The sequence below is a fragment of the Misgurnus anguillicaudatus genome, chromosome 5 (genome assembly GCF_027580225.2).
Source record: "Misgurnus anguillicaudatus chromosome 5, ASM2758022v2, whole genome shotgun sequence".
Classification (NCBI taxonomy): Eukaryota; Metazoa; Chordata; class Actinopteri; order Cypriniformes; family Cobitidae; genus Misgurnus; species Misgurnus anguillicaudatus.
The window spans coordinates 2,409,739-2,420,567 of record NC_073341.2 but is presented as its reverse complement, the minus strand read 5'-3'; the positions used below and the strand labels follow the sequence as shown (position 1 = coordinate 2,420,567).

Genomic DNA, 10,829 nt, shown 5'->3' with positions numbered 1-10,829 from the left:
TAAAGGACTGTTTCAGAAATCACTTGACACACACAAAATCCCAAAGATATGGAAAATAGCAGAAATCTTACCGCTCGCTAAGAAACCCAAACCAGTTGGATTGAATGATTTTAGACCAGTGGCACTCACTTCTGTAGCCATGAAGTGCTTTGAGCGGATTATTTTAACTCATCTCAAAATACAAACCCAAGCTCACATGGACACATTACAGTTTGCTTATAGAGAGAAAAGGGGTGTGGAAGATGCTGTTACAACTCTCCTAAATGGAATTTACAAACACCTTGAAACACCAGCTTCTTATGTACGCATCCTGTTTGCAGACTTCTCCTCAGCTTTTAATACCATCCAGTCACACATATTGATAGAGAAGCTGACAAGCATGGGGGTAAACCTCACTCTTTTAAAGTGGATTCAGGACTTTTTAACAGGCAGACAACAGTGTGTGAGGGCGGGTCATGGTCGGTCAAGGACCATTGTGACAAACACAGGAGCACCACAAGGATGTGTTTTATCACCATTGTTATTTATTTTATATACTAATGACTGTGTCAGTCACCATTCCAACTGTTCACTGATTAAGTTTGCAGATGATGCGGCTTTAGTCGGTTTTTTAACAAATAATAATGAACTGGATTACAGGACGGAGGTCGACCAATTCCATGAATGGTGCAATCAAAATTCATTAATTTTAAACATCTCTAAAACAAAAGAAATGGTGATTGATTTTAGGAAACGGCACCATCCACTGCAACCTGTTACTATTCAAGGGACTGTCATTGAGACTGTGATGGAATATAAGTATCTGGGCACTATTATTGATTATAAACTCAACTGGTCTGCCAACACACTAGCAAGATATTCAAAAGCACAGCAGTGGCTCTATTTTTTAAGGAAATTGCATAGTTTTAATGTAGACACAACAACTTTGACATTGTTTTATTTAACTTTTATTCAGAGTGTAGTGTCTTTTGCCATCCAGTGCTGGGGGGAGGTCTTTCTGTCCAGAACAGGAATATGCTGGATAAGGTGACCAAAATGGGCAGAAAAATTACTGGATCTGATGTTAAAACCATCTCCAATCTTACAGACCAGTATACCCTCAATCTGGCATTGAGGATACTGGATGATCCATCCCACCCACTTTTCTTAGAGTTCTTTTTACTCCCATCTGGATGTAGATTTCGAATGCCATCAACAAAAACGAAACGTGCCATTACATCATTTGTACCGAGGAGCATTCAGTTACTGAACAGATCAGACAGAGGCACAAAAAATATTTTTTTATAGACATTTTTAATTAGACATTTTTAATTAGTTATCGATTTATTTAGATATTGGACTTATTGTATGCCATTATTATTGCTATTATTGTTGTCTTTTGTTGTTTATGTTTTGTTTTTTAATGTTTGCAATGTTGTTGGATGTTTGTTAATGTGGCTTCCTTGAGTGCAGAACAAATTCCCTTCGGGGCAATAAAAGGTTTCAATTCAATTTCAATTCAAAAGAGTTTCGAAAACGAAAACAGGCAATCGATTTTAACCAAATATGTACACTATTAATTTTAAAAGAATTAAACAGTTAAAAATATAAATGTAACAAAACTCACAAACAAACAGAAAAAGAAAATAAAGAATTACGAAAGTGCAGTAGGTGTGCGAAAGCTAGACAGAAAATACCCAGCAATTTTACGCACCTATAGTTTCACGCTTTCAATAGCTGCATCTAGTGTTTTGCAAAGAAAATGGAGGACAACGTCAATAAACCTGTGCAACACGAGAGAGCGTCGAAATTGTGACCTTACAGGAGATGATGAGTTATGACAAGGAGCCACCCTTGCAAGCTGACAGCGACCCGCTTTTGTGATGGAAGATTGGCAGTACGAAATACGCAGCTGGCAACGAAGTACCCGAGTTTCCCTGGGACATCAGAGCGGTCGGAGTGCGTCTTCTTAACAGATGGACATATAGGGAATGTTAATGTACGTCACCGCATTGTTGCATTATGGGACGTGGGCGCCATGTTTAGAGACACCGCCGACCGCTATGCCATTTAATTGTGGGCATGTTAAGCTAAAACTAGGTAAAATTGACGAAGAACGGAAGAAATCAAGAAGTTGAAAGAAAAAGAGAAGGGACCCTATAGGGAGAAACTAAATGCTACTGCCAAAAAACTTTATTTGGACAAATAAACAACATAGATCCATGAATTAGCAGCCCAAGACTGGATTACGGATCCAGACGCACAACCTCCGCTTACATATCTGGTCAATTACCTTGTTTTTGCAGGACTTTATTTACACTTTGCAGGAGTTTAAGAACTATAAATCCCTTCAAGCTTATAGTAAGGTGACACTTCTTCTTTTGGAGTCTTATGGTTGGCAAACCAGCTATTTACTGACAATGTGTTAATACCTACGTATCTTAATGATTCTATAAAATAATTTCTCTGTAGTATTCTGTGCGATGAATCAACACATGTTCATAAGATGGCACTTCTGTTTTGGCAAAGTTATTAAAACAAACAAAATGCTAAATATTTAGCTAACGTTGTTATTTAAAGAGTCACAAGCAGTGGGTTTGAGCAGTTGCATTTAATAAAAAATACGTGTTACAATCGTCAAAATTGTCTAAATATTTATTTTTATAACTCATGTGTTTAGGGTAATCAGATATGAATGAATGAATCAATCAATAACTTACATTTACAAGTTAGTTTGACAGTGTTAGCATAAAAACAAGACAATTTAAGTGGTTCTGCTTTTATTAATCACAAATTACTGAATGACTGAAAATGCAGCGAACACACTCTCGCTGATGCAGGGATTTTTTTGAAAATTAAACGTTTTTCTCCTGATTGCAGCAGGCAAACCACGCGATCCGGCGTCTTTTCGTCAGCTCCTGCACCAGCTTCCTTTGTTTTTTCCACGAATAAAAGCTGAAAAAACGTATTCCGTTGTTCAGTTTCCTCCCTGAACGTTCGCGTGACCTGCTTGATCGAGCAGTACTGACCAAACATATCGAAGTTTATTAAAATCTCGACAGAAAATACAAAAACAACCTCCAACACATGAACTCAAATACAGCGGGATAGGACGCGTGCCTGCAAATATGGCGGATTATCCATATTGCAACACCGCGTGACGTCAACTCCACATTCCCTATAGTAATTGAAAAGCGCTCTGCTCTTGACCCCTAAAATGTTGATCGACTTGTTTTCCTGACCAATAATTTGTAATGGCCCTAGCCTTTTTGCGCATTTCATTATGCCTGCCTAGTGCCGCCTTAGTGTCGGTTACGTTTAATAAAAAAATACACAGCATGTTCTCAACTTCAAGTAAGTCTATTTAAAGTTTCATTTCAGTTGTTTGAAATGGATCGAATCATTATTTAAAATAATTTGTGAATTGCCTAAATCATAAAAGCAGCCGGTTGAAGCCTGCAGTAATGTTTTTCATTTATGGCAGCAGGCCACTCTGCATATTTTTTTAGAGAATGTTGCACTACTGTTGCTGTTTTTTATTCTGCACGAAACTTAATGACAATGAATAAGAAATATTGCTGACTTGTGCGTTTCAGGCGCTCTCTTTACATTTGTCTGTTATTTGGCGTTGAAAATGGAAACGTCTTTTACTTGGAAAATCGATTTTACAATCGATTCAATGAACACTTATATATTAAAAATCGAAAATGATTTTTTCACAAAAGTGACAGCCCTATAAATCAGTCTGTGAATACCAAGTTATTATTCCGTCAAAGATCAGCGCTCTTGGATGTTACGTTAAACTTAATGGGATTAATGTCTTGTCACATCGTGTGGACACTTGAAAAGAGGAATGTAAACACTCATTTTTTTCTGGAGCTATATCTCTTATCAGAACGCGAAAACACCGTGGAACTGCAGGTAAGCACCGCAGCTTTTAAATGTGGACATTGATCATTTATTTAATCGCGACGTGACTATTAAAAACATGTTATGAGATACTGGTATATTTATAAGCAGCATGCAAAAACATCTCTCTGACACTTATAAAAAACAGTAGTACTGACAGGAACGAAGTCTAATAATAACCGAGTGCTCGTATCGCGTTAAGATGAAATGTAAACCAATAGTAACATTATAGAAGTATAGTTTTATTAACTTTTACCTCACACCAAAACAATAACAACACAAAAGACACTAAATATGAATAACAAAACAAGTAATAGTTTCATCATGACACCAAATACTGCTGAGTTGATCTAATTTTTGATCATCAGGCCAACATGAGAGCCAGGGAATCCCTGTCAGAGATGTATCCCAGAGAGGGCGGTTGTCAGCGGGGCGCGTGAACACTGACGTCCGCTCATGCTTTGGTTCTCATTCGTACCTAATCTCACTACGCAAACGTTCAAACTGGCGCTTTGTTTACTACTCGCCTGTAGATTTAAATATAATACATATATATTCTCGACTGAACTAATCTTAAAACTACACTTTGTGACCAAGAAATTGTAATATTTAAAAACGGCGAATCTGTCCATTGAGTTAATATGAGATTCAAAGCAGCCAAAAGTGTTACCTGTCATTCTGGTCGCCCTCAAATCCGTGGCGGAAGTAGTTCTCAAACAAAGAGGCTTTTAAAATTACTCCGTTGTTGTTTTCTAGTTTTCGTTTTTCAAACGTGTGCCGTCGAACTGTTGTATAAAAGCAATATCGCTCTCGGAGTCGTGTGATATAGCTCTATATCATCACGGCTGTGATTGCCTCCGGCACTCGGCCGATATAGAGCTATATCACACCCCTACTCGAGCGATATTGCTTAAGTATAATCTCCTATTTTGATCTTTAATCTCCTATTTCCCCCTCTTCTTAATGACATACATAAACATGTTTACCAAATAATAAAAATTAGCTTATAAAACCAAACAGAATAGCTTTTTTCTTCAAACATGTTTTTATTTAACTTTATGTATGCAAGCAGAGGAAAAAATTAAATAATATATTCTATTCTAGAATTAAATAAGAGCGAGTACACAAGAGCACTTCACAAACACATGACTACAAACAGGCCTAATACAGACAACCACCCAGGATGTAAATTGTTAAAGCCAACTTACAAGGCCAGATATCCTTTGCACTGTATAATGCCAAGCTATCATAAAATGTCATTTTTCATTCATTTATAGTGATTTTTTTCAATCATTAATAGTGAATAAATATAAAGCTTTTAAGACGATTATTATGTGATATTTATTTGGAGGGGGTGCCCTTTTTCAGTTTCAGTACATGCTCCTCAAAAGGTCTGTGCATGGCCCTGTCCTAGAGGACTTATCAGGGGCACTATTTCAGCAATTGAATACCATTTCAGAAAGTTTCTAACTCTGAAAACTATATTTCTCTTGCTTTTACCTCCCTTAAGAGGGTAGAACATTTAGTGGCTCTCTTGATTTTACTCACCTGCCTTGAATTCGCTCCAGGCATGGTGAAGGCTTCCTATACCCTAGGCCGGGTTACGTGCCTAAGGTTCGGAATAATATTTCACGCTCCATTATATTGCATTCCGCATTCAACTCAAGGTATGGCAGCATTTAGGGCCCTGTGGGCAGAACTCTCGATCCAGGATGTCTGTGATGCGACAGGCAGGTCCTCACCGCTCACATTTGTTCACTCTTGAGTTGGATCACAACTTTATTCCTGGAGATCATATGCTTTGTCATACTTGTAGTCTAGCGGATTGGGTATATCGTTCTCCATAGCGTCAGCTCTCTGACGCAGCATTGAAGTTACCTCGAAAGGGAATGTCTCGGGTTACGTATGTAACCCTTGTTCCCTGAGAAGGGAACGAGACGCTGCGTCTCCCTGGCCATACTTCTGGCGTACCTGTACACCCGCTTCGGTATATGTCAGATAAAGTGGGCGTTCCTTTCCGCCGTATTTATGCTCTCTGGCTTCCGCCTATGACGTCACACCCAACCATTGGTCAAATTTGATATACATACTTAGAGGCCGTCACGCTGTAGGCGTTCCCCCATAGCGTCAGCTCTCTGACGCAGCGTCTCGTTTCTTCTCAGGGAACAAGGGTTACATACGCAACCCGAGACGTTTTGCATTGTTGCAAAGCAGCTTTACAGTTAATACATTGCAGTAAAGACAGTAGATACAGCACAAATGATCTGCAATAATTATACTTACTGTAAAAATACATTTCTGTATTCATCTCTGCAATTAGTTATAATCATTAAAATTTTGTACAACATGTATATAAGCAATACTACCTGTAAAAGTAATTGTCTGTAGGATTACAAACAGACTTCACAGAGCTAATAAGTAAGCATGTCTAGTTCAATCTTTTGTACAATCTATATTATACAAAACTGTAAAAAATGTTTGTTGGTGACTTCTCTTCTGAGGGGCGTGAATTCAAAATATGTGTTCATTGCGTAATGCCAACCATGTGCATCATGCGTCATAATATGTCAAAATATGTGCCTGCTGCACACGCGTCAAATGGTTTATGATGAAAGAGACGCACAAAATACTCGAAAGACACAAACTTAACACTAAACTTTAATTACACATGAGATTAAGCCAGTATCTGGCAAACGTGTGCGTCTGTTTTATCATAAACCCCTTAGACGCGTGCGCAGCAGGCACACATCTCGACAAAACATGTGATGGACATAGGTTCACATGACACAACTAACACATATTTTGACATGGCGAGCCATACTCATGACGGGCTAAATACATGTTTTGACGACCTTCGAATCGTGTGCCCTCCAAAAAGAAGTCACTGGCTGTCACTGGTAAAGGGTCTATAAGACAAGTGTAAACAGTGAATTATTTTGTAAGGTATTGCACATGGCTAAGAAATGGGTTAGACTGAATTATCTGAACCTCAAAGTCATAAAATAGTCTCTTGGTGTCCCTTAAGTAACTGTTTTGTCACTTCTGTTTTACAGTACACAGTCCACTGATGCAGTTCTTTATACAAAAATATAATATATTTACATACAGTTTATAAATCCTCTGATTCTCTAAACAATCCTTGCCTTCAGCAATCAAATGCCCAGAGCCCACATTGAGCACCGTGGTTAATATTTCAGGTTAAAAACCCTGAATGTAATGTGATGTTGCTGCCTCCTGTTGGACCAACACTGTAACTACTGTACATGACCCCGGGGTATACAGCATTTACATTACTCACAGGACTCAACACGTGTCTGTTTGTCAGAGTCATAGATGTGCTCCCAGTAGCTCTGCTGCACCGCTTTTCTTCAAAGACTTCTTTGTAGACAATATCGATACCAACACTTTACTTTCACGCCGCTTTCGTTTAAACTTCTTTCGCTTTTTTTTCTGTGAGAACTCTGGAAGGTGTTTCGAGTTGTACCCGTCTGTTACAGGAAGCTTTACCTCCAGTCTCGACGCGAGCTGACGTGACGCAAAGAAAGACAGACCTTTCGAAAAAAACCGTGACCAGCACTGCCTGTTTCCCCTGCTTTTATCAATGCCATCCCTTGAGCCATCCAGGTCATGTATTAAAGAGGCCAGGTCTCTGGGGAGATGGTACTTTTGAACACAACTGAGGTGTTTTGGGATGTGACTGCTGCTGTTAAGACCCTGAAAGCAAACCAAACCAAATCCTTGACCATGAGAATCGCTGTGTATTCCTGTCCACAGACAAGAGAGGGCGGCATTTAAAACAGGAGCTGTGATAGAAGATGAACTTCTTAGCTTTTTCAGCCATTCTTCATCATAGCACATCTTCTCTTTCTCTTCGCACCAACCCTCAACTTCACCATATATCCCGGTATTGCAGACCTTTGAAATCCCTTTACTCTTTATGATTGAATGGCTCTTCTTCCATCTCAGATAAGCATGGTAAGCGTCAAGACTCCATGCGATCAGGACGATGCCCCCAGCCTTCTGCACAGCCCGACACTGACCGTATAGCCACGGCTGGGGTCCCAGCTGAGTCAGAGAGGACTGAGAGCGACAATGCGCCCACTGTGCCAGCCTGATGTCCACGGAGAGCTCCTCCTGCAGGCCGAAGGCCAAGGAGCACACAGCTGTAATGTGGGCTGTATCATCAGATGAGCATACCAGCAGAATGGGTCTTCTTTTAGCACAGCGCCACACTGCAAAATATAAAGCAACATTATCTCGGATTAATTTTTTCTGACTGAAAGTTGATTTACCTCCATATTGCAGTAGCATGCTGTAGTAGCTATGCTGTTTTTCAAAACCGACCACCTTTAGGCTACGTTTACGCGACAATGATGAAGTGAAAAACAGAAAAGTTTATCCTTCGTGTTAATGAAAAATTTCAAACACACACAACAACACAAGATCAGCGATGGCGATGTTACCTTGTAAAAAAACAATATCACCTTGCCCATGTCTACAGAGGGGGAAAATATACAATTAAGATGGAGAAAGCATTGAGCAGTTTTGTTTAGACGACGATGAGATGGTTTATTACCCTGGACTATAAGTGCCAAAATGTTGTAAACTATGTTAGAGAAGCATTGATAATCTATTCATAATAATTATCTTGAGCAGCACAAACACAACTTGTTGTATTGGTTATACTTGCACAGTCCTACTGTATAGACTGAATGAACACTACAGTAGGGCATGCCGACATTCGCGTTTACATAGTTTACACAAGGATGACAAGGCAACGTTATCAAAAATGTGCACTTTGAAACTCATCTTCAAAAGTCTATGTTTTCACACTTTCACAACTTATAAAACACTGAAGCATCCGCTAATCCAAAAACAGTAAAAACTCTGTGTAAGTTCTGAATCTGATCTCTAACATCATTTACAAACCTACCCAAAAGCTCTAAAAATAAAAGACACGCATGGTGCCAAGATTTAAATATTGACATTTCACTTAATGACTGGAATACTATTTGTTTAAACACAACACAAACTTTGAACTCACGATTGAAACTCTTACAATATATTTGGATAATGAGAACTTATATAGACCCTGTAAATAAAATAAAACAAATTTAAAAGGAAGTGTTGCAGGTTAACCACCACTGTTGATTAATGGGTACATAAATCACTCAAGATATGTACATCATATTTAAAATGTCTCAAAAATAGTCTTAAAGACCACTTTTTTACGTTTTTGGTATTAACGGCTTTTTTGCGCAATTCGGCGATGACGTCATGTTGGGGAGAAGTGGAGAAAGCCTCAGCCAGAGCCATAGAGACAGATGAGACATTTATTGCTGTTTAATACCTACGTATATAATTTGGAAATCATATATACATCGTAGGAAATATATAATGTGTTATACTGCAAAGTTACCATGCTAATTATTATTTATGATATATGTGGAGATAAATAAAATTTCGCAAATCTGCTGATTTGAAGCATTCATGTCCTGACCACCAGGCTAGATATTTTTAAACATCCTTAATCCACACTTACTAGTCTATCAAATAATATCTCAAATATATTGTTTTGTGAAATAAAAGGATGCTTTGTTTATGCGATTAAACGAATCAGACGATCATTTTATACGCAGAAACAGCGGTCAGCAGCACACTCGGATCAAATGATGTCAAAGGCTATGCCATTTGAGGAGGAACCGCTCATTGATCACCATATTTTTATAAATCCTGTACATTGGACCTGCCGAACGGGTTGAGCACTTTTATATAGTTTGTTGAGCAGAGAGGCTGCACAGTTTGACCAGCGGGCTGCGGGAACCGGCCGCATCACGCCGCCAGACGGTGGTGTTGCTAATATAACTCAATGTATAACTATTAGAGGATCGGCCCACCGGGAAAGTCCCGACTCTCCCGATTGCCACTCCGCTACTGGCTGTAAAGCCGCCTTTGCACTGCACACGACAAACGACGGCCGATAAGCCGGAAGTCATTCATTTCCTATGGAGAGTCGCAAAGGGTCTGCGTGAAGTGCCGACCATCTGCGGATGCGTAAATATCGGATCCATTTTGAACGTTGGATCCGTTAAAAAATTTTAACTTGCGCGACTAAACCGCATGCGATACGCCGACCAGAAGTTATGTATTTCATTGTATTCCAATCATAAACTGTGTGTGAGGTAAGAATGATTAATCCTTTTTGTTTAACTTTATTAGTAACACTTGAATCCTTTAAAAAAAACTTTTGATTACTGATAATAAATACATTATTAATTTAATTTGTGTATGTAATTATTTTAATCTTGTCTTCATATGTTCTCTCCAAAAAATATTGGCAATCTTTGTCATACATGCATAGCTGTTTATTGTTTAATTCATTTGCATTCATTTATTTATTCCACCATGGTAAATATATTAGAATGAAGCCTCTTGCACTGGAATGAGCTCTCCTCCCATATACGATTAAACTGAAACTTCATTACGACTGCCACTAGGGGGAGAACTCCGACTGTCGTTTCCGTATGTCGTGTGCAGGGGAAAGGCGGCTTAAGGAAGTGAGTGCGTTTTGGTCGCTGGTCGACCCAGCGAACAGATGTGACGTGCCTCACTCGGCTTCCAGGATTTAACATGCTGTTCGTGCTGAAGATCGCATACAGTTACACCCATTTCAGGCAGGACCATGGACCCCCTCAAGCCAGCACGCCTGAGTATGTTAATTTTTGTTTACTTTTTAAACGAAGTTATGCTAACGTTATGCTATCCGGCTGTCTGCCTATCTCTCTATAGCCTATCCATCTGTCTGTCTGTCTGTCTGTCTATCTATCTATGTATTTATCTATAATCTGCGCTATCAGAACTGTACTTTAATCGTCTTTCTATAGTCATTCTCAATGCTCTCAAGGCAGCTTTGGTAAATTCACTCCCCAGCGTGACGTCAT

General features: G+C 39.1%; 1 protein-coding gene across 1 annotated transcript in view; it reads right to left on the bottom strand.

Annotated features, from left to right (window-relative positions):
- Positions 1-6,081: 6,081 nt before the first annotated feature.
- LOC129414436 (uncharacterized) overlaps positions 6,082-10,829 on the bottom strand; it is a 32,666-nt gene continuing 27,918 nt past the window's right edge. The window contains exon 17 of the mRNA XM_055168498.2: positions 6,082-8,120. Within this exon, the coding sequence (XP_055024473.2) occupies positions 7,216-8,120 (905 nt within the window). The 3' untranslated portion in view covers positions 6,082-7,215. The remainder of the gene's footprint in view (positions 8,121-10,829) is intronic.